Source organism: Copadichromis virginalis, linkage group LG20 (genome assembly GCF_057382275.1).
Source record: "Copadichromis virginalis isolate Kocher_CV1m ecotype Utaka linkage group LG20, C_Virginalis_male_GT1.1, whole genome shotgun sequence".
NCBI lineage: Eukaryota > Metazoa > Chordata > Actinopteri > Cichliformes > Cichlidae > Copadichromis > Copadichromis virginalis.
Genome location: NC_140637.1, coordinates 17430005 through 17455120, shown reverse-complemented (window position 1 = coordinate 17455120; position 25116 = coordinate 17430005). Strand labels below are relative to the sequence as shown.

The 25116-nt window shown below is 39.9% G+C and overlaps 1 protein-coding gene and 2 long non-coding RNA genes across 3 annotated transcripts; 2 read left to right on the top strand and 1 right to left on the bottom strand.

Annotated features, from left to right (window-relative positions):
- The first annotated feature begins 289 nt into the window (after positions 1 to 289).
- Positions 290 to 7565, top strand: LOC146684567 (uncharacterized). Its single transcript, XR_014917219.1, has 4 exons — positions 290 to 4310; positions 5558 to 5620; positions 6106 to 6159; positions 6778 to 7565. It is a non-coding gene; the product is annotated as an uncharacterized LOC146684567 (long non-coding RNA).
- A 3298-nt stretch (positions 7566 to 10863) lies between these two features.
- Positions 10864 to 22623, bottom strand: opn7d (opsin 7, group member d). Its single transcript, XM_085444417.1, has 6 exons — positions 22466 to 22623; positions 15360 to 15450; positions 15126 to 15288; positions 12838 to 12965; positions 12383 to 12717; positions 10864 to 12066 (listed from the first exon to the last, which is right to left on the bottom strand). The coding sequence occupies exons 2-6, from the start codon at positions 15448 to 15450 to the stop codon at positions 11587 to 11589; spliced, it is 1197 nt and encodes a 398-aa protein (XP_085300543.1). The 5' UTR covers positions 22466 to 22623; the 3' UTR covers positions 10864 to 11586.
- On the top strand, positions 17478 to 18030 carry LOC146684566 (uncharacterized). The gene is made up of 2 exons (XR_014917303.1): positions 17478 to 17771; positions 17850 to 18030. It is a non-coding gene; the product is annotated as an uncharacterized LOC146684566 (long non-coding RNA).
- Positions 22624 to 25116: the final 2493 nt, after the last annotated feature.

The following is a 25116-nucleotide window of genomic DNA, read 5'->3' as shown; positions in this document are numbered from 1 at the left end:
GTTATGTTCATTGTCATTAAAGTTAGTCTTCCTCTAACAATACTGGTCTCTAGCTGTCTAAGTAGTGCTCAAGGACTTTTGCAAAGTGCAACACAATTTCAATTTCAATTTTATTTATATAGCGTCAAATCACAACAAAAGTCGCCTCAAGGCGCTTCATAGATACAGAGAAAAGCCCAACAATCATATGACCCCCTATGAGCAAGCACTTTGGCGACAGTGGGAAGGAAAAACTCCCTTTTAACAGGAAGAAACCTCCGGCAGAACCAGGCTCAGGGAGGGGCGGCCATCTGCTGCGACCGGTTGGGGTGAGAGAAGGAAGACAGGATAAAAGGCATGCTGTGGAAGAGAGACAGAGGTTAATAACAGATATGATTCAATGCAGAGAGGTCTGTTAATACATAGTGAGTGAGAAAGGTGACTGGAAAGGAAAAACTCAATGCATCATGGGAATCCCCCGGCAGCCTACGTCTATTGCAGCATAACTAAGGGAGGATTCAGGGTCACCTGGTCCAGCCCTAACTATATGCTTTAGCAAAAAGGAAAGTTTTAAGCCTAATCTTGAAAGTAGAGATAGTGTCTGTCTCCCGAATCCAAACTGGAAGCTGGTTCCACAGAAGAGGGGCCTGAAATCTGAAGGCTCTGCCTCCCATTCTACTTTTAAATACTCTAGGAACAACAAGTAGGCCTGCAGAGCGAGAGCGAAGTGCTCTAATAGGGTGATATGGTACTACAAGGTCATTAAGATAAGATGGGGCCTGATTATTTAAGACCTTGTATGTGAGGAGCAGGATTTTGAATTCCATCCATCTATCCAGAAAATATGGCCTATTTTCTTTTTCCTTTTTCGCTGCTCCCTTTAATAGTCGCCACAGATCATCTGAATCCATCTCACCCTAACCTAACATCCTTCTCTCCCAGGTAAACTAATCTACCTTAACTACCTCTACTCCTTGCAGCTTCACTCTGACACATCTCTCCCTGTCATTTGCACACATGTATTTTGTCTTATGTCTACTGACATTTATTCTTCTTCCCTCCAGGCTGTTTGCCAGTTGCTCCCTACTCTCACCATAGTTCACATTGTCATCTGCAAACGTCATACTCCATGGAGATCCCATATGTTAAGTACCTAAAGTACTCTTATGCCCCAATCACCACTACAATAAAGTTACCAAGACATACATATATGCAAGTACTCCATAAAACTGCCCACTCCCAATTCTCAACTTTTCCACCAGTCCCAGTTGAGAGTACTATTTAATATACAATATAATGTTTGATAATGTATGATAACAGCATGGAAACAACTCTTAATTTGTTATATGTAAGTACTTTCCTCAAGGAGAGCTTTAATCTACATAGAATAGAATAGAATAGTCCTTTATTGTCACTGTACATGTACAACAAAATTGTGGGTACTGCACACCAACTGTGCCAGAATAAAATATAAATAGTAGACAGCAGGGATAAATAGCAAACAGGAATCAATCAAGAGGGATATATATACAAAACAAGGGAATATATATAAATAATAGAAAGTCACACACTGGAGAACAAAATAGTCACAGAGTGCTTGGAGGTAGTGCAAAGAAAAGACTTGGTCTGAATAGAGTCCGTGTGTGAGTGGCCTGAGTGATAAGGTTACTCAAACATTGGCTCAGATTGGTGAGGTGCGTGTGCGTGGGGCGTGGGGGGATAGTGTTTATTGACAGTCCGAATGGCCCAGGGGAAGAAGCTGTTTGTGAGTCTGGAGGTGTGGGACCAGATTGACCTGAGGCGCCAACCAGAAGGCAGTGATGGCCCTGGTTTTACTTAGACTTTAGGTAATGCTATGTTATACTGCTTCCAACTTCTACACTAAAATCGAAACTATTCTATTCTATGCTTAATTTATTTGCTAATGATTGAGGGGGCACAGTTTATGGATGCAGTTAAGATAAGCTACTTCATATTTTGTGCATATCTGAGTGACATCTGCTTAAGATGAAGACCTTATACATTTAGATCTGAAGAAAGAGATATTAATGGGAGAAAATCACAAAGTAAAAAAATGCAATTGTATTGATATAAAAAAAGATATAATTGGCCTACTGTTTGTCACATTTGACAGCATGACTCCTTTTTAGTTTTAGGTTGTCCATTTGTGCAAGAAAAGCACTAAATAACTGTTTTATGTTTCTGTTAAACTGATGTTTCTTAAAACTAAAGCACACTCAGAATCATGTAACAATTCAATTTTTTTTTATTTTTTTTTTACACATTAGCTAATGTTTTATGTCTTAAAGAAAACAGCTCACAAGCAATGCTTTTCAGAGGCTTCATGCCCCAGTGGGCTTAAATTCAGTGAGTCAAACTGGTTTGTCCTCAGACTCTTAACTTATTCATGTAAAAAAAGGAAAGTCATTTAAAAACCTATGTGATTATATAATTTCTCTCACTGACAGATGTTGTATTGAAAGAAAAAGTAACAAATTACTGCGATTACTGCTGTAAAGTCTGACAAGTTTCATTTCACACATGATCAGGTGTGGATTCTTAAAGCAGTCCATCATAAATGCTTCTCATGTGGTAATCTGATGTTTGGTGTTTCTACTTCTTCTACTTGTGTTTAAATCCTCAAAATGATTTAATATATTTTTGGTCCTAATGACCAGTGGACATGTGAAGGAAAAGCACGAGGGTGCAGCACGAGATTGTCATACTGTATCTTATTTAGGAGTGCACAGACACACACAGGTGTTTTTAATTTTCTGGGCTGCATCCCAAACTGAATATTTTTTCCCTTTAATGCATACCACAGCTGCTCTTACAAAATATGTATTGCTGCATGCAGAATGCGTACAACTGGGATATACTCCATCATAACGGCACTTTGTACTTTGACAGTCATGCATTATGTGTAGCTGACACAGACAAAAAAACCCTCAAAAACATGCTGGCTTGCATTCTGCAAAAAGCGCCAGTATGCAGAAGCACATCTTAAAATGTAAACCTAAATACCAGTTTTGGAACGTACTGACGTACTGACTCTTTTGCCACAGTAACATTGTGGCTCAGTTTTTAGTGCTCACAGCAGAGTTCATGCTCAGGCAGCGGTCTTATCTGTGGAGTTTGCATGTGCTACCTGTTATCGTGTATGTTTTCCCCAGTTTCTCCTTCAAACACATGCGGGATGAAGGTTTGATCACCTGTTTCAGTTGGAGCTCATCCCCAGGCAATGGACAGTGTCTGCAGACATCCAGTATCTGCTTGGGATGTGTTAATGCAGTAATAAGTTTAAAAGTAATTTTATCCACCACTTATTTACAGCTACAGGATACATAAAGATGAATTTTATGGAATTATGGGTATTGGAAAAATAAAGATTACGCAGCTTAATGTTATTCCAATATATAGGAGGTTGAAGGAGGTGTTAGTCTTTATTTGCCACTTTGTCCTTAAGGTTTTCTGTTCCCTTGTTCTGTTCAACAAATTCAAGCATGAACTGCCTGTTTCAGATGTCCATCAGCATCAGCATTGACCTGATATGTTTATCTTCGACCGGGCGTTGGTCAGAGATAAAGATATAACACAGATAACACAAATATCTAGTCAGCCAATCACATGGCAGTAAATCACTGCATTTAGGCATGTAAGCATAGTGAAGACAACCTGCTAAAGTTCAGAGTGAGCATCAGAATGAGGACGAAAGATACTAGACTGTTGGAGCCAGATGGGGGGCTGAGCATTTTAAAAATTGCTGATCTATTGGCATGTTCCGCACAACCACTTTGAAGTCAAACAACTGCTCATTACAGCCAATGTATACCGGGGAGCTTCTCTGAACCCACAGCATGTCAAACTTTGAAACAGATGGGATTGGCTGCAGAAGACCACACTGGGTGCCCCTCCTGTCAACTAAAAACAGGAAACGAAGACTACACTTCGCAAAAGTTGACCAAATTTGGACAACAGAAGACTGGAAAAGTGTTGCCATGTATGATGAGTATCAGTTTCACTACAAAATGGGCAGAATTTGATGTAAACAACATGAAAGCTTGAAAGACTTGATTCAAACTGGTGGTGGTGGTTTAATGGTGTACCAGCTGAGCATCATTTAAATGTCACAGCCTTCCTGAGTGTTGTTGCTGACCATATCCATCACTTTATGAACAGTGTACAGATCATCTGATGGCTGCTTCCAGCAGGATAACATGCCAGTTTCAATCCACTTTTGGGATGTGGTGGAAGGGGAGATTAGCATCATGGATGTGCAGCTGACAAACCTGCAGCAACTGATGCTATCATCTCAATATGGACCAAAATCGGTGAGGAATCTTCCCAGCATTTCTATACCATGAAGAATTAGGGCAGTTTTGAAATAAGGCAAAATAAGGTCCAACCAGGTACTATCAATGTGCATCTAATGAAGTGGCCAGAAAGTGTGTATATTCCATTAATCAATAGACAGCACATTTGTTCCTCTGCTCTTTGTGGTTCAGTTTTTTATTTTCTTCCTTGTTTTCCCCCCCTTTGATATGTGAAAATGTATTATTTCCCCCCAAAATTTATAATAATAATCATACACCTTTCTACAATATCTGTTTACATATAACTAAATGAAGGCTTATTGTCTTTCCACTGTCTTTCTGTTTGTATGCACTAGAGGGCACCAGCATGCTGGGAAAAACCAAGCAGAGCCACGGTGTCAAAGTTTGGGTTAGAATGTAACTTTCACCCTCTGTTGAAGATGAAATATAGTGAAACCTTACAAGAAGTGCACAGTAATTACTCACAGTCTATTGCAGACCTTAGTTGTAATGTTAAATCTTGCTGAGATGTAGTGTTGCACCTAACACTAACTTTCATGTCTGGTTTTTCTGCTGAATAATCATTTTCAGGTCATTTGTTTTCTTTATATTTCTTTTCATTATTCTAATAAAAACATACTGTGTTTAATAAACGTATTTTATGTCAGCTTTTTAACATCACGTCCTGGATCTTAAACACTAATTTACTTAGAGAGTTACCGTAAATACTTTGTATGTGTATCATAGAGTGCTAAATTTTGACCTCATTTTCCAAGATTTTAACTGATTTAAAATTCTACTTAAAATTTTTAAAAATAAATTAATTAAATAAAATGGACCTTTTCTGCTCATTTCCAGCACCAAATCTTTAGTCACTGTGCATGTGTTACGGTTCAAAATAATGAGTATTTATCTTATAAAGTTCATCCTTGTTTTGCATGAAGCAATTTTAGCTCCTCCAAATTAAATTATTATCTGATTGGATGCTGCTCATAAAGAGGAAGTGTGAATAACAGCTGGGTGGAACCGCTGCAGTCATAGTCAGAGATATTCTCCTGGATGACCGTGTTATGGATATTTGCTCTCCCTAACATCATATAGAGCCAAGAAAGAAAATAGGCTCCATATTAAGCAATTCATTGATCCAACAGAAATCTTAGCTGATAGACTGATTAATCAACTAATTGACTGAAAAATTAGTTCAGTGTTAGTAAAATATGTGATTCAGTGCACTATGATAACCAGATACATTTTAATTTACACAGGAGGTCACAGCCTGACATCAGGGTGATTCTGCCAGGTATGACTGTGGTTTTCCTCGACCAGAGGTAAGATGAAAGAGCCTAAACTCATAGAGGAGTTTTTAATCTCTCTCCTTTGTCTCTCATAGACCTGCCTTTCTCTCACATATCCATGTTTAAGAGCAAAAATCCTTCTTCTAGTGACCTTCAAGGCAGTGACGACTAGCAGAGAATTAAACCCGCCAAAATAAATTGTGTTTTGCACTAAAATGATGTCTTGAGTTGTCTGAGTGCACAAGAACAGTTGGTATGGGAAGTCATATTCTGGGCTTTTAAGAGGAACAGACAAACTGAGGATAAGAGAGTTGGTGATGGAGATTGGGACTGAAAAGAGGAAATTCACATGAAGATAAGCGAAGCAGCGATTATTTCTGAAGTGGCTGTTGAATTGAAGCTTTATTTCATAATTGAGTGCTGTGCTGGGTAAACTTAGTCTTTAATGGTAAAACTGTGTACTCAGTAATAATCTCAATCATGTTTACCGATCAATTTCCATCTGGCTCTACAAACAGACTGCACGGACCAGAATGAAGAATCTCACATGATTAGTCTCAGTAATCAAAAAGGTAAATAATTGTTTTTATACACAGTTTCAAAAATGCACCCAGCTACAGTATGCACCCAAGTAGGACTATACTGCCAGTTTCTCTTAATGCGATGTGCCATATCAGTTATTTTTCTTTTAATTCCTCCTCTGGCTGTATCTCATTGCTTCCCTATATTGGTTGCCAGTGAAAGCTTATCCTACAGGCACTTTTTTTTTTCAAACTGGGGGAAAATAAATTACTTTGCATCTAAGTTGATCCTTCATGCATATTTTCTTGTGCTCCCTGTTGGGATTGCGGTTAAGATTTTCATTTCAGCTCAGTTTAGCAAAAATACAAGTACATCACTTTAGGTCATATGCCCTATAGATTTTACTTTTCATTACAGAGATGGGGCTTCTTATATGTTTTAAAACGCACATGCATGTAATCGTCATAGGAAAGGCAACCTCACAGTTGCAGCTTTGCTATCAATGTGAATTTTGATTTTTGATTAGCCTTCTCAGAAAGATTTCTCTTGAAATGTTGTGTGTGGCACACAAAGATGGTTGTTTCTCAAGTCCTAAAACCAAAGCTGTCCAAGGTTATCCTCATTCAGACCAATATTTATTCATTTATTTATGCCTTTTTCCCTTCCAGAAATGCCATATCCACTGCAGGACAAGCAGGACATTTGGATGATTTGGCTTCATTTTTCAAATCCAGCTTCTTCACAAAAACGCTAATGCAGTTCTCTAAAAACTGAGAGCAAATTTCATGCTCAACGCACACCATCCGTGGAATTTTAAACAGAGGTGTCTCCTATAATGTCAATAAACTGCTTTATGGAAAATTGCATTGGCAGTAAATTTGAACCTGCTGTGCTCCCAAGTTAATGAACACCCAGCAAAGCAGCTTCCTCACAGATAATTAAAGTGCTCGGAAAAAAAAAATTTAAGATTGCCTCATTCACAGAAAATAAGAGCTGATTTTAAACATTCCATTATAATCTCTGTTCTACGATCGTTTTCAGTAAAATTTGTGTTTACAATTTCCCCTCATGTTTTAAAGTGTTTTTATGAATAATTTGAAATTATTTCAATCTTTCTGAAATCTCACTTTCTGTCAGATGATGCAACTTTCTGTGCCCCCAAAACAATGCAATGATCCGTTTGTTTTTGTGTTTTTAGTAAATAATACTAAACAAGAACTTTTTTTTATAATGAAATAAATACATACATGATACTTTTTAAACATATATACATACACATGATGTCACACAGCACAGGACCACATTATAAAAGAAACTAAAATTAAATCTAACATAGTTCTTTGTATTTTTGCATTGACATGGATGAAAAGACATCATCGTTGCTGTAAAGGAATCGCTTTTTTAACTAATGGATGTAAATGCATATTTTTAGCAGAAAATAAACTGCAAGACAAAATCTCTGTAAAGCAAAATAATTCTCAAGGACCTTCAGTCTTAACCATGGCCTACTTTGGAAATCTTTCTCTTTGTACTGATGTAAAATATTGCTGAAACTGATTTTCCTTGATTCCTAATCAGTCGATTGTTTAAATAGAATGATTTGAAATGACAGGTTATTAAGTTTTCTTAATAGCGTGGGTTCCCTTTAATATTGGTTTGCTAAGATCCAAATAAGAAGAGAAGCGAGGCCCCACAACTGAAATGGGAGTTTCTGTAAACCAAAGGGAGTCACATGCAGTGCTTTTTATGAAATAAAAATCTAAACTTATGTACAAATTAATGTGGAACTATTTTGTTCTACAGTCTCTGTTTAGAAAATGACTGCAGGTTACATGCTGCACTGGAGCCCTGCAAGTACAGGCCTCTTGACTGAAGTGATCTTCTGCTTACAGCACTCTCTCTAACATTAAACCTCTCAAAGACCCTGCAGGCTGGACGAAGTGGGGAAATTTGGTTGTGTTGTTCATCTCAGAAAACTGCAGCTGCCAGTTTGATTTTATGTCTCAGTTACAGTACATCCCACTATTGACAAGGACAAAACATTAGATCAGACATTCACTCCTACAGGCGGTGAATACTTGATCATTTTAGGTTGAATACCCCTTTACGTACAGTATCACGGTCCTCAATGTAAAGAAACCTAAACAATCTTTTTCACAGTCCTTGACTGCAATACGTTCTTATTTAATGAATCATTTCAATGTAAGCAGCTATCTCCTGGAAGTTTTCAGTCTTTTGAATATGTGGCTTTACAGCTGAAGGCCCCATCCAAAGTTGTGTTTCTTAATGTTTACAGGCCTCCCAAATACTGCACAGACTTTTTTAATGACCTCAGTGAACTGCTGTCTGTGATCTGTGTTGATTTTGACTGTGTAATTATTGTTGGGGATTTTAACATTCATGTGGACAACCCTCAGGACAAAGGGACTAAAGACCTGAGTAACACTCTGGGCAAATTTGGGCTGACTCAGCATGTAACAGAGGCCACACATAATAGAGGACACACTCTTGACCTACTGATCTCCAAAGGCCTGAGCATTTCAAAGGTTACTGTGTCTGATGTGGGCCTGTCTGATCATTACTGTGTTTTCTTTGAAAGTAAAATCTCAGCCCACACAAATATATCAACAACAGTGATCACAAAACGGTGTATAACTGAACACAGTAGTGCAATTTTTAACCAGGTCTTCCCATTAACACCTGACCTGCCCAGAGGGTCAGTCAATGAGCTCGTCAATAGCTTCAATGCTAACATGTTAAATGTAATGGACACTATTGCTCCCATTAAGGTGAAGGTTATCTCTGGAAGGAAAAAGTCTCCATGGAGAAACTCCACACTGGTGAAAAAAGAAAAAAGAGAGTGTAGGAAAGCTGAGCGCAGATGGAGAAAAACAAACCTCCAGGTTCATTATGACATTTATAAAGAGAAACTTCACAATTATAATTTACAACTGAGGAATGCAAGGAGGTCCTACTTCTCTGACATCATCACTAAAAACAGCCATAATGCTCGGGTCTTATTTTCTACAGTTGACAGGCTAACAAACCCTCCTGTGTCAGTGGCAGCTGAACTTCATTCGACCATGGCCTGCAATGACTTTGCCAAATTCTTCACTGAAAAAATCCAAAAAATTAGACAAGCAATTGGTACATCAACAGCAGATCCAGGATATGTACTGTGTCCACCAAAAAACTGTTTAAACACCATGAAACAGTTTCAACCTATTAACAGCAAAGACCTGGAGGACATCTTAGGTCAACTGAACTCCTCCTCCTGCTGTTTAGATGTCCTGCCAACAAGTTTTTTCAAAAAGGTCTCAAAGACTTTAGAGTCAGACCTGTTACAGATCGTCAACTTTTCTTTATTATCAGGTGTGTTTCCAGAATCACTAAAAACTGCTGTAATCAAACCTATACTGAAAAAGGACAATCTTGACAAGACACAAATGAACAACTACAGGCCGATCTCAAATCTCCCGTTTTTAAGTAAGATCATTGAAAAAGCAGTTTCTCAACAGCTCAGTTACTTCTTAAAACAGAATAATTGCTACGATGCCTTCCAGTCAGGTTTTAGACAGAACCACAGCACTGAAACTGCTCTGACCAAAGTGTTTAATGACATATGTCTGAATACAGACAGTGGAAAAATGTCAGTCCTAGTTTTACTGGATCTCAGTGCAGCATTTGATACAGTTGACCACAACATATTACTCAAACGACTGGAGAACTGGACAGGTCTTTCAGGAACTGTACTAAACTGGTTCAAAACATACTTAGAAAACAGGAAATACTTTGTATCAATAGGTAACTTCACATCTGAGCAGACAAGTATCACATGTGGAGTTCCCCAAGGTTCCATCGTGGGACCCCTTCTGTTTAACATCTACATGCTCCCACTGGCACAGATTATAAACAACAACAAAATAAACTATCACAGCTATGCAGATGACACACAAATATATATCACAATGTCACCAGGAGACCGAGGCCCTGTACAGGCTCTTGGTAAATGCATTGAGGAAATCAATGACTGGTTGTGCCACAATTTTCTCCAGCTAAACAAAAACAAAACTGAGGTAATAGTCTTTGGCGCCAAAGAAAAACGATTACAGGTCACCAGAGAACTTCAATCTATACATCTAAAAACCACAAACCAGGCGAGAAATTTGGGTGTAGTGATGGATGCAGACCTAAACTTAGAAAAACACATTAAGACAATAACAAAGTCAGCTTACTATCACCTCAAGAATATATCAAGGATAAAAGCTCTGATGTCTCAACAGGACCTGGAAAAACTAGTCCATGCATTCATCTTTAGTAGGCTTGATTACTGTAACAGCATCTTTACAGGTCTACCTAAAAAATCAGTCAGACAACTACAGCTCATTCAGAACTCTGCTGCTCGAGTCCTTACTAAGACCAAAAAAGTGGACCACATCAGTCCAGCTCTGAGGTCCTTACACTGGCTGCCTGTCCGTCAGAGGATAGACTTTAAAGTTCTGATGCTGGCCTATAAAGCTCTGAATGGTTTAGGACCAAAATACATCAATGACCTCCTGACCCAGTATGAACCTTCCAGATCCCTCAGGTCATCTGGATCCGGTCTTTTATCAGTTCCCAGAGTCAGAACCAGACACGGAGAAGCTGCATTCAGCTTTTATGCTCCTTATATCTGGAACAAACTCCCAGAAAGCCTCAGATCAGCTGAAACACTCAGTTTATTTAAATCCAGGTTGAAGACTCACCTATTCTCAGCTGCATTTGAATAAAACACCAAATCCACACTTTAAGCTTAAATTTCAAAACTTACATTTAACTACTGATTTTATCTACTGTTCTGATTTTATCTGTTTTGATTTTATATACTGTTTTGTTTGTTTGTTTGTTTGTTTGTTAATTAGTTAGTTAGTTTATTTGCTTGTTTTAATCAATTTTAAATCATGCTTTTTATTTGTTCTTGTTTCTAATGTCTCTGTAAAGCACTTTGAATCACCTTGTTGTTGAATTGTGCTATACAAATAAACTTGCCTTGCCTTGCCTTGCCTTGCCTTGCCTTGCCTTGCCTTATAATATACTCAGTTGGCGCTGGTGGAATATTAAACATAGTTTATCCTCATGATGCACACTGAGGTACACATTTTCCTAATTAACCTTTAAGCTGGAGGGGGTTCTGCTGTCTCATTTTCTGCTCTCTTGGAATCCTGTTAAATTACTGCACATTTAAATGAAACAGGAAACAAGCTGACACAGAAGTAGACGTCAAGACATTGCAAGTATACTTTTTTGTGGCAAATCTTCCGAGAAGTTTTTGTATCATGTTTTCATTTCACAATGAAAGAGTCACTCAGAAAGGATGACATGAAAGGTCCTTGCAAAGGTGGTGAAGTCTCATTGAGACTTTATTGTTCAGTAACCTCTTTGTCTTTTTGATCACGTGTCGTCCTTTGTTTGCTTTATGAAAGAATCAGGCTGTTCCACTAGAGGAACTCGGCCTGTGGTTTGGCTGAGAGTTGGCCGACTGTCACCTCTGTGTAGGTGGATCCAGTCAGGATGCAGGCAGTCCTTTGGGGTGTCACATGACACAGAGCTGCATTGTCAGTGCAGTGCAGACACGCCCCGTAGCTCTCCTGCTGTCCATTTGAAAAGCGCGTGGAGACGCTCATGTCCTTGTTGCGCTGTGATGTGGATCCGAATCGTTCTTTCGGCTCGGACTGCGGACTGCCCCTGTAGATCATCTGTCGTAACATCGAAGTGTCTCTGTATAAACACTCGCGAAAGTTGGGCTTACACAGGAGGTAGACCATAGGGTTGTAGATGGTAGAAGACTTGGCAAACACTGCAGCAAGGGCAAAAGCAGCAGGAGGAACTTGCGTGGCATCCCCAAAAGCAGCCCACATGGCCACGACAGCATATGGAGACCAAGCAGCCAGGAAGCCTATGCACACTGCTACAGACAGCTGTGGAGAAGGAGCATTCACACATATGCATGCAGATATTCAAACAACATTGAACAAAAAACATGACATGCAGAATTTAGTTTCATGTTAGTGGCAAATTTGTATGAAAACATGTATCTTAAGTATTATAACTTTAGTTTTGAATCTATCCACTCAGAAGTCTACATATGCATCAGAAGACTGTACAGAGATAAAGAAAGTAATCAATTTAATTTATAACCTTCTAATTATTTATGTTTTCATATCCTACTCAGATCCTGTTAGCTATAAAAGCTATAGTCAGTGGTGCTGAAGCGACACAGCCATAACCTCTGACCTTGACAATGAGAGCGTGTGCATTGGTGCTCTTGGCCTGTGGTGACACATGCTGCTGGACGGCCTGACGTGAGCCCCGCACGGTCAGCAGAATGAAAGTGTAGGAGAGGAAGATGATAGTGCAGGGGACTACATAGCAAAAGAAGAAAAGGCAGATAATATAAGACAAAGCTGAAAGCTCATAGTTGGGTGCATGCCAGTCAATGCAGCACGCTGTCCCATAAGGCTCAAGACTGTAATGTCCCCAGTGTGCCAGTGGCCCCAGAGCAAACACAGATGCGTAACACCAAACTCCAGCCACCAGGAGGTGGGCATGTGACGAGGAGAAGTTGTTACCTGATAAGAGAGGAAATAGAAAAAGGTGCCTTGAAGTTATTATGCTCGTTTTACTCCTGCTGCTGGTAAACTTTCTGTAGCTTTGACAACATCATGCTTATCAATTTATTCCACCCTCACCGTGGTTGGGGACACAGACTTTAAGGCAGCACACTAAGGAAAGCACTGTGAGGTTTGTCAAGCTGCAGAGACCAAACAGCACTCCACACATAGCATACACCTGGCAGATGATTTCTCCAAACAGCCACCTGTACACACAGACAATGAGTAAAAAAAATGTAATAGAGGCTAGGGCCCAGAAAACTGCTCCCTGTTTGAGTGTAACTGTAGAGTTTCAGTCACAGCTTTGGAGGGTCTTTTTATTGAGTGTGAGGATAGAAGTATAATAACAAGCTTTGGGAAGCCCTCTCCATCCCCAACATAGATTTCCAATATAATTTGTTTATATTTATTCTGCAATCTGATACAGTATTAAGAGTACCTGCTGGAACATGATCCATTTCAGTTGCATTCAGGCATTTAGGATGAAATAAACCACTTTCCAAAATGTTCTCACTTTTCCTCATTCTCATTCTTTCTTGGTTATTATTAATCTCTTCTAACAACAATAAGCCCCTGTTCAAAACCAGAGGTTCAGTTAAGCTAATTTAGAACAATACATTTTAAATCAGGTACATTATTATTACTGGAGGCCGTCATGTATCTTGTGTCTGCAAAAGTGTTCGCATTATTTTGTTTTTAAAAAGTATATTTTTGGTTGATAGATGACTATTTTCTGACTGTTTGCTAAGCTAATTGCACCAAAGGACCTCTGGATATTGTGTCAATAAAAAACAAGGACAAGAGACCTCACGTAAATGTGCTCCACCTTAATGTTTCTTTGTGAGCACTGAAGCTCTCCTGCAGTGCTGGAATTGCTCTTTGCAAGTCAGATTATGATCACTTTTTCACGTATGAAATGCATACTAGATCTCCTCCACCTTGTAACAGCAGAGACCCTTGATTTGAATATGAGTTTCTGGGAAGAGCAACTCACAGGCAGCTAAATCTGGCAACTAAGAATGGTGGTGAGTGACAGAGACCACAGATTTATTTTTGTTTACCGAAATGGTGACATTTTCATGACATGTACCGCAGTTTTGCCAGATGCCCTCTCTTGGGATGTAGCTGTTGAACTCAGGGCAAACTGACAGTGCAAAACTCTGTGAGTGTGAAGACAAAAACAAAAAACAAAGCCGAAAGCAAACACCTGGTAATGCTCGTGACGTAACACGTCTTCGTCAGGCTTGGAAACTGCAGTGTCCTCCACTGAAGATGTTTTCATTCAGAGTTTTGCACTGTTGATTTTCACAGCAAGAGTTGGAGTTTGAGGTCAATGATGAAAATGTAAGTAGGTATTTAGACAGAGTGACAGAAAAAAAGGAACTGCATAAACTTTAACAGGAAATCTGTTAAAAGTCATTTTTTTTGTAGATTTTTAGGTTAGACATGTTGTAACATATACTCACTGGGCATTTCATTTGGTATAACTGTTTAAACTGCTCATTAAAGCAAATATCTAATTAGCCAAATACGTGGCAATATGTTGATACATTTAGGCATGTAGGCACGATGAAGACACCCTGCTGAAATTTAAAGTAAGCATCAAAATGCCGAAGAATGCGGATTTACTTTTGCTGGATTGCTGAATAGACTTGTCTGAGTATTTCATAAATTGCTGATCTACTGGGATTTTCCCACACAACCATCTCTAGGGTTTACCAAGCGCGAGCTGAAAAGAAAATATCCAGCGAGCAGCAGTTCTTTGAGTGAAGCCAGATGTCTGAGGAGAATGATGATGTCAAATAACCACTTGTTACAACCAAGGTAAGAGCATCTCTAAAAACACAGCACATTGAACCTTCAAGTAGAAGGGCTAAAGCAGCAGAAGAGGTGACAATTCTGTCTGCTGACAACAGGAAACTGAGGCTGCAGTTCACACTGGTTTACCAAATTTAGATAATAGGAAAATTGGAAAAATGTTAATGAGTCTCAGTTTCTGCTGTGACATATGAAAGCATGGATCCATCTTGGTTCTATTTCATGTCACAAAACGAATCAAACTGATTTCTTGAACGTGACAACGAGTTCACTGTAAAAGGCCTCCACAGTCTGGTCCTGATGCAGAAGGAAATTGGTGAATTCACATCAGTTTGTTAGGAATGGCACTAAATGTGGAGGCCCTTCCACATGGGGCTAGATTGAAAATATAGTTAAGGCCCACAACTACACAAAATGTTTATCAATCTCCATTTTTTTGCTATAACATGTAGCTATTTATAGTGAATAGAGAAAAAAATTTAATGATTACTGATAAATGAATTTGAAGTTGAAATGAAATAAAAATATAGAAGGAGCTTTTACGATACCTGTGTGAAAACGCCGATGGTATGGCCAGTGGAAGTAAAGTGAGTGTCATCCCAAGGTCACTGATGGAGAGATTGATGATGAAGAACTCTGCTGGTTTCAAGGTTGACCGCTTGTGATAAGCAACAAGTAGCAGTGTGGAGTTGCCTATGATGGACAGTACACCTGTGAAAGAAAAGGAGATTGAGTTGTGCTAAAGATGGATAAAGCATAAAAAAAATGTTGTGTGGACTCACAGAATAAGCTGTAGACTGAACCCATGAAGATGTCATGCTCCTTGGAGATGGTGGAGGTAAACACAGCAGACGTGTCTGAAGCATTTCCCATCTGAAATGTCACCACTCGAATTAATTCATGGTCAATAAAGCTGAAAATAATCCAGGAATTTACAAAAGTCAATACTCAACTTAGGATCCTAAAAAAATGAAAACATGCAAAAAGGAAGTATATGTAGTCACTATGTAAAATCAAATCAATGCAAACTGTTTTGTTTCTGAAGCATTTCAAACACTGCACACTGTCTGTAGTGCACTACAAGCTGTCCTACTGCTGTTATTGCAAGAAATATCTGCAGCCTACAGGATCAGATGTAGAAATAAATTAAAAAAGCCGTTTTGAAGAAAAATAATCCTCTGCAAAAGCTGAGGACTGTTCATATTAAATACAAATATCTAAAAAGCATTGACAGATGGAAAAAATTAAAGCACGGTGCCATTTTTAGGATTTACAACAGGGGTACAAGCGGTTGAGGGAACAAAACAATTATGATTAAGACCAAATGTGCTCAGATTTTCTGGGAATAAAAAGCTTGTGAAATTGCAGTCTAAGCATGATTCACCAAGCACACATGCAATTGCAATCCAGACACCGAAGTGATCGAAGAGATACATAATGGGCCGAGGTGAGAGTGTGATTCTTTTATTCCCTGCCATGAAACAGAGTTGACAGGCTCTCCAGGATTTCTAACACATTGTTGGAAGATTCTTAATGGAGTCTTCTCGCCATCACTTGAAAACTGTCAGAGGCATTCATGCTTCTCATATTCTTTAGCCAGTCGGCTTCTTCTTACCCAGCTATTTGCAACCAAGATAATGATTGCTATTCAGTGCATCACTTTGCTTGATAGAAAATGAAAAATACAATGGAAATTGGGAAGGAAAGGATGGTGCAGGGACCAAATGCGGAGCAAGAGTTGGATAGCTACCAGAGATGATGTAGAGGCAATATTGATGTTCAAGGACTTAGGCAATCACAGGGATGAAGCTTCATTACTATGCAAGTCAGCACGCCAGTCAATGACGAAATGTCCAGTCAGTCTGAGTGGAGGAGACTCAGCGGAGTACAAAGCTGTGACCCATTTTAGTACCACTCAACTCCATGAACTTCATTCTTGTGTCAGCACAATAATGGATTCTCAATCAAGTAAATTTCCCTTCAGGTGTTTTAGGAATCAGTGATGGAACTGGCGTAGCACACGTTTACTATCATTCCAAAGCCTTTTCTTCCCCAAATTAATTACCTTGAAGAAACAATTCTTTGTATTTCTTTCCGCATCTAATCTCCAGCATTGATTAAAAGCAACACTGTTACCACATTAATGATCAGCCCTGTTATTGCTGGGATAGATACAGTTTGTGAGAGCATGTGTTCTGATAAAATGTGTGTTCACTCAGATCTGTGCAAAACATGTTTTCATCTCATGAGATCTCTTGGGAGGGGAAACTGTCAGGTTTTGGAAGATTTAAAGCTGATATTAATCATAAACATCCTTTGCACAGATCTGAATGTGCACATGCTTCTCTCTCAAGTGTGCTGGTTTTTAAGCTCAAGCACTCTCACCAAGCACTGACTGAGCTTTTTCTTTTTTTTTTTTTTAAATTGGCTCTGTAACTGAGAAAGCGTGCATCTTCCTTTTAATTGGATCATAATATGCTTATTTTTGTATTAGCTCCATAATAAAACAAAAGCAGCTTTGCACAGTTCAAATTTCAAAATATGATCCTTATTTATGTTATATTGGGTTTATGTGTAGCTCCTCTGTTTGACGCTAAAAGACATTTAAGCTCCTGTCCCTTTATGCCAACTTTTGTCTGATGGGTTGCCCTTCATAAATACGTTTTCAGGTGGGTACAACTTCTTTAAACTGTGTCTGAGATATATTAGAGACATCCATTCTTAATTATATATAAAAGCAGCGGAGCATAGAAAAAATGTGTCATCGTTTTCGAAAAGGCTCCGGGTTCGCTGTCCAAACGGCGTTTTCAAATGTATCCGCTTTAGAAAGCGTTTTCAAAACACTGCGTTTTCCTTGACTGAAAACGCCGTCTCAGTGTGGACGGAAGGCCAAAATTGTCACGGACCCGGTTCCGGGGACTCGGGGTTCGTGAACAGTGTGGACCTTTATTGTTATTAGTGTATTGGATGTATGTTTGCTGCACTGTGCTCTTGTGTTCCATGCTGGTGTGTGTGTGTGTGTGTGAGGCTGGAGGATGAAGGACAGCCACCTGCAGGCCTGATGGGTGTGGCCCTGCCAGCTGCTGGTCACGCCTAGCTTACCACACACCTGCTTCTGATCAGGATCGTCGGGGGAGCTACTTAACAGAGCGATGGAGCTTCCTCCGGCGCAGGATCGTTGAGTTAGACTCCATGTCAGTGTTTCTAGTGTTGTTAAAGTGTATGCCTGCCGGAGTTGGTGCCATAACGGCTGTGTCTGTGTTTTTCCCCAGGAGGACAGCGGAACACAGGACTGCAAGACACACGGGGTGTGTGAAGGCACAGGGGCAGAGAGCACGGGATACCAGCACTTGGGAGAAGACACGTCACGGGAGTCGAGGGAGCACTTTTGGAGATTTAATGTGTGGTGTACAATTACCTCACTGTAAATAAACCCACTGTTCATTCCATTAAGTCTGCGTTTTGGGTCCTTTCTCCTACATCCCCCACGGTCTGCCCTCCAGACCGTGACAAAAATGGAGACAAAAGGATGCAATTTCAAATGAAAATGTATTAGTGTGGACATGGCCCATTTGGCCCATTTTGACATCATAGCGTCACATAGTTGTTGCAGATTTGCTGACGAGTTTTCTGCTGCTTCAAGGTTTAACAGGTTTTGCATTCAGAGGTGCCTTCATATCAGCTCAAGGCAGTCTGGTTATTATCCACCAGGGTTGCATCCACTGACATCTAGCATCAACGAGGTGCTTTCACCCAGAGGGCTGCCATGTACTGGAGGTTTTCTCTGTAAACACTAGACATGGCTGTGTGGGAAAAATCCCAGCAGACCAGCAGTTTATGAAATACTCGGATCAGCATAGCGAGTGTGGAAATGAAAAGGGAGCTGTTATGGAAAGATAAACTCTGTCATTGGTCTGCTGTGATAGATTGAGTATTTTGAAGCTGAGTGGGCTATGACACAACTGTCATGTCTCTGAGCTTGCCTGAATAACTAATAATTGGACGCCTTTGATACAGGGACACGAGGACTTTGACCTCCAGATGATGACGTGAGAAATGTACCTTATATCACCTGCTTACCTGACTTATTATTTCATTTTTCAAGCACATGTGCACTCTATCCTTTCCTTCTCTGACCCTGTAGAATCATGTGGTTTGCAGAGGATATTTAAAATAATCTTTCTGCAGTTTTACTGCTGTTGTCAGCATGACAAGTTATCTATTAAGTTTGCAACAAGTTTGCCTGAGGCAGGCTATCAAACTGTGAGATTTGCGGTGCCACTGAAAGTAGAACTGTCACTCATAACCATTAAATGTCTGTAGTCAGCGGAGATGAGCAGCCATTTAAAGGCTGACAGGCATGTCAGCGAGTGAAAGAGCAAAGAGACCACATGTTCAAGGGCAATGGTTGTGTATCTGCATGGTTTCCAGCCAGTCTCAATTTTTGATTTGTGTTTAAATGTTAATCTGTTACCCAGCATTTTCTTTCCTTCAGAAAATGTTACCAACAGGATTCGTATTTTTATCTAAAGTAAATTACCCTCTTTTCCATTATAATGGCTCTCAGTGTATGTGCATTGACATTATGAATCAGAAAATGTTTGTGATCGAATGTGAACTGAATGCAAAGTGTCACATTTAATTTTGCATGCTTGGCTTGATTTACCAGCCCTGTCCCTTGAGCATTTACACTGTTTATATATGTACATTTCAAAGCAGTATTGAGCAGTTTTTACTTATTTATGCCTTTTTGTGTTACAAATATGCTTGAAAAAAATAACCTGAAAAGTGAAACCAGTGTGGAAGTGCCTTAAGCCTGTATTCCCTCTAATAGCCAGCAGGCACGTCTCCTCTGATTGGGAAAAAATATCTGGTTGTATAGACGTCTATGGGGAAATGACCTCTGTAAATGAATTCCTGGGGGGTTTATAGTGTCACTCACTAATTTCAGGTTTAACATTATGTTTAGTTTATAAATTATCATCCTTATTAGAGTGAAACAGAAGTGTACAGTGCCATAAAAAAGTATTTGACCCTTTCCTTTTCCTTTCTGTTTTTTTAGTATTTCTAAAAGTAGGATGCTTCAGAACATCAAACTAATTTTAACACTAGACAAATGTAACCAGAGTAAATAAAAAATGTAGCTTTTTTTTTTTTTTTTACCTGGCAGAGCTGCTGAATCAATACTTCATGTAAATAGGACCTGCCTGACAAAGTGAAGTAGGCTAAAAGGGCCTTGAGGCAACTGTTTGGCACTGTATAGCTAAATTTGAATTGAACTGAATAGAATTAAAAGATCTCTAAAAGCAACCCATCATACCACGGTCTACAGTGAAAGATCCTTTTAATTCCTTTGGACTCCAGTGAACTATGATGAGAACCATTATCCACAAATGGAGATAAGTTGAACACTAGTGAACCTTCCAGGAGTGGATGTTCTACCAAAATCACTCCAAGCACACGTCATCAACTCATCCAGGAGGTCACAAAAGAACCCCGAAAAACATCTAAAGAACTTCAGGCCTCCCTTGTCTCCTTTTATGGGGAGTGTTCATGATACAACAGTACTAAACAAACTGGGCAAAAATGGCATGGGGGAAAAAACAATGCTGACCAAAAAGAACCCAAAGGCTCGTCTACCCAAGACTTTGGGCAAATATTCTGTTGGCTGAACAAACAAAAGTTACATTTTCAGATAGCTGGTGTAAAACTAATACACTAAAACCATGAATTCTACTCTCCACCAGAAAATCCTGAAGGATAATATCCAGCTATCAGTTTGTACCATAAAGCTAAAGAGGACTTGGGTTATGGACAATGATCTGAAACACAACAACAATTCAACCAAAAAACTTAAATCATATTGAAATTCTTTTCATGCCTTCAATTTGACTGAATTACTAAAACAATTCTGGAAAGAAGAGTGGGCCAACATTCCTCCCCAGCGATGTGAAACACTTATCACAAATGTGTGATCCACAGCTTATTTTCACTGAAGTCAAATAGACAGCATAGCACTAGACAGTTTCACTACCATTAGGCGAGTGTTTACAGGCAAGTCAGCATCTTCCATATAAACTATGGCAACTGTACCAACTGACTAGTGACCAAAGCAATTGCAAGGAGGTTTTTTTTTGTGCAGCACCAAATGTCTGTTTGTGACCACTTTCAGCCTCCAGCAACCATTTACCAACCAGACGAGGAATTGATATATTTTCCCTGTTGACTGGTGGGTGCCCGGGCGCCTCCTACTGGTGTCTAGGCCTCTGTGACGGTGGCTCTAGCAGCTAGTTTCACAGATGGCCCATAGCCTCCAGCAACCACTTGCCAATTGGTTGACGAATACACATTTTTTCCCTAGCAACTGGTGGTTGTCAAGGACCGCTGACCAGTCTTTAGGCCTGTTTGACTGGTGCCTAACCAGTCAACAAAAAAAAGAAAAAAGGAAAAAAAAAAAGAAAGCAAGATATGGTGCATACAACTCAAACTCTTGTGTTCTAGTTCAGGGCAACATAATTATACCACCGACAGCCTCACCCAGCAGCACTCTACCACACTAGATGCTGGAAATCGGTGGTAAAGCCCTTTGAGTTGAGCAGTATTTAAAATCAAAGCAGCAAATATGATGTCCAGTGTGTTGTGTGGTACGTGCCACGACAACCTAGTGAGACCTTTGTGAGATTAAAGTCAACTGTCACCGTCGCTGTGTGGAACTGCCACCTCATCTGAGAGTGACTGACAGTGACAAGCGAGTGCCATCACAGTACAATATTTACAGCAAGTTTTAGCGGCATGACAGCATGGTTGGAGGCAACTCCTTCAAACATTGCTGGGCATACGACATATCTTATGTAACCTGGAGAATTAACATATGATGCAATCTGCGTTCACATGATGTGTTTAAGAAGTCAAGCACTGCATCATATTAATGTAACTGTGAATCAGTTGTCAGCAGAATTATACGGGTAAATAAATTAAGCAAAGGGAGATGGCGCATGATTTGATTGTAGCATAGACCTTCTGCAGTTGTGGTAACATAGAGGACAGATTGCCATTTAGCTGATTGCAACTGAGGCAATTAATCATAAATGGTCTGATGCAAGCAGGCAATTACAAACTTTTGGTCATGTGACGTGTCGCTCATCCTAATTGGATTAACTTGGCATAAATATTTTTTAATATACAATGCTATAAAATAGCTTTATAATTTTAAGTTGTTTTATAATATTCAGATGGACCTCTGTGGCTATGTGCACATCACCATCTTCATCAGTCTATATCACACAAACTATTGTGTGATTAATCTCTGATTAGTATAGAAAAAGAAACTTTTGATTAGGTCAGTGTCATGCCCTCAAACAGCTGTTTTCATTTCCTATTTGCCTTTGATTCTCATCTGCAGTTGGAGCTCAGTCACTTTGTTAAATTATGTTGTATCCAACAGAAGGACTTCACAACAAAATCCGTCTTTGTCCACACTTATTGATTTTCTGCGAAGAGAGCTTTGAGTGAGCCACAATCACATATGTCTGCACAAGCAACAACGAAAACAACAGGAAACAGTTCATGCATGCAGGCAAACCCATCCAGATAAACAACGTGCAGCAAGCGGCTCAGGATCAAGGCAGGCTGTCTTGCAAATGGTCAGTGTTGTGACGGCTTCAACTTGGACCACCAGATAAAGAAAAGCACTCATTTGTTACAGAGTGGGATAATCAGGATCTCGTCACTAATCCTGCCGGAGGTCCCACGAGTCCGCTGTGAGGTCTGAGCCTTCATCTTCATCATAAATGCGACATCATTGTTGATCCCCCCCTCTTTTTTTCTGTTATTGTCTAATCTCTTTTTATTGCTCTGAAAATTGACACCCCGCGGCTATGCTGCTTACCTTCCAGGGACGAATGGCTTGTCCTCAATTAAACTCATGGAGGCCAGGTGGAGAGCAGGACACAGAGGAGAGGAGCTTGGCCAGCCACCGAGAAGGAGACAGAGAGTGGAGGAAAAAGAGAGAGGTGGGGGGGAAGGATAGAGAGAGGGGAGCACTGGTTCTATTTCAGCCTCACACTGAAGAGTCCGGTTAAGGTATCCTCCTCCCCTTCAGTGACATACACTTGCATGCAGCTGGCCAGGTGGACACATGCTCGCTGCATCTTACAGCATGTGCGCTGATCATTATTGTTGGCATTCAACTGATGGAGAACGAAAAGCCCACAGTGACGGCAGGCCAGAGAGAGAATAACGGGAGAGAGAGAGAGAGACGGATCAGCATAATACTGGTAAGATCCGAGTGTCACTGATGACTCAAAGTACCGCTCCCCTCCCCATTTCCTCTGCCCACTCTTACTACCACTACTTTTTCCCCACATACCCTACACTTTGGATTATCCTCTCACTTTGCATGAATGAATCGTGCATGCGATTCAAGTGTGTAAGGTGGGTTTTCCCAAATCAGTCTCCACAGCTGACTCACATGCTGCTGTGAGCTGCTGGTATCAAATCGCTTAATTAATGAATCTTGAGGTTGGTAGCCAGCAGGAGAGAAAAGCAGCAATTGATTATAAATTTATAGGAATGAAGGCAATGGTGTTTTGATGTATTTTCATTCGATTTTGAATTCAATCACGGTTTCATCATTTTGGCTTATAATGGTCTCATGTCATGGTCCCAGTTCAAAGCAAAGAATGGAAGTAGCAACAATGGCTTATGGTGCTGATCAATGTATGTCTGCTGCTGTGCTACTGGCATCTGGAATTTGATGTGTAATTTGTGACTAAAAATGAATTTTGTAGGTGGCTCTCTGTAATTTAAGTCTAAAATGAATGTGACAGCCACTTTAGAAAATAAAGTGTCATCCTCGGTCACACAGTAAATCCAGTCCTGGTAGGGAGCAGCTGAACTCCACCTGAAGCGCTGTGTCATCCCACTTTATCATACCCACCAATGCAGTTTGCTTGTAGCAGCACCACTCCCAGACTGACAGTCATGGAAAGCTGCTTAAGGGAGCGTGGGCTCACTCGCTGAGCTGTGCCGAGGCTGCAGGGCTGTCAAAGCTGTAAAGAGCTGGGCTGTCATATTAATACCTCAGCACAGGGTTCTGGTCCTTCTCAGGCTGCTCGCTCAGACACGTTTAGATGAACTTAGTGTCACAGCCAGTGGCTGCAGTAGTATGATGTCCCTTTAGTGTAATATTGGACATGGCAGGAAGTGATCAGAGCAAGTGGAAATTATTAGAGATCATGTTGAAAGTGAGCACAGTCACTTTCCTTCTGGACCTGAAGACAGCGCGAATGTCAAGTCACTTAGTTTTAAACAATGCTAGATCATGTTTTCATGTGTTAGGTGGTCCAAAGCTGAGATCAGAAGAGAAATATCAGCATGATAAAATAATATAATACTCAAATAAAAAGATAAAACCCCAAACCTATATATGCAGTCAACAGACACTTTGCCTTATACATTTTTTGAATTTAATTTAATTTATTTAATTTAACAAAATATGGAGAGAAAAAACACCTTGACTATAATTATTTCATTGTATTAATGATACTAATATTAGCCTGGAAAGAGCACAACATGCACAAAAAATATTCACCAACATGTTTACTGTAATGTGCCAGAACTGTGTTCACAACTTATTTCTTTACTGTTCCAAAGTGGTAAAAAAAACAGTCAACAATAAGGGACGTAGCAATAGCACTTTAATTTAATGAATTATACTTCAACCACTGAAAGGCTCCACAGGACTGTTAACAGAGTTTTGGAGTCTCTCACATATATTCTGAAATTGTTCTTCTGAACAACATGAACACTGAGAATTTATTCTATTAAATTCTCATTAAATCCTCCTGAATAGTACTACTGGGAAAGCAAAATGGGTACTGTTTTTTTTTTGGATCTCAGAATTACATCTGTGCTTTTTGCAGATGATGAGGTTTGATTGGGTCCATCAAAACATGACTTTCAGCACGCTCTGAGTGGGTTCTCAGACGAATGTGTGGAATGAGAGTCTGAGTCAATGGTCCTCTGCTGAAAAATGGTGGATTACTCCACCCTGCATTGCAGCCTGTAAGGTGTTGTACCAGAATGTAAAAATATATCTGAGCTAGAAAGTGAGCCAAAAAAATGAGGTTGTTTTACAAATAGTTAAAATTAGTTTCCAATGTAAGGTGGCTGGCCTCTCCTTTAGAGATAGATTGAGGAGCACTGACATCAAGAAGTAGAACTTCTGCTCCTTTGCATCAAAAGGAGGTAGTTTTGGTGTCTCATCAGGATTTGTCCTGAGCAGCTCCCCTTGGAGGTTTAATTGGACACTATCAGTTGGGAGGAGACTCCAGGCTAGGCTGAGAAGGTGTTGGAAGCATCAGGTCTGGGAATCCCTCAGAATCCCTCAAGAAAAACTGGAAAAGCTGGAGGAAAGGAGTTCTGGAATATCCTTCCCCGACTGCTGCCAGCATTACCAGACTTTGGATAATAGGAAGAAAATAGTTGGTTGGACGCACATAGCAGACCATAACTGAAATTGACAGACCTTTCTTGGAC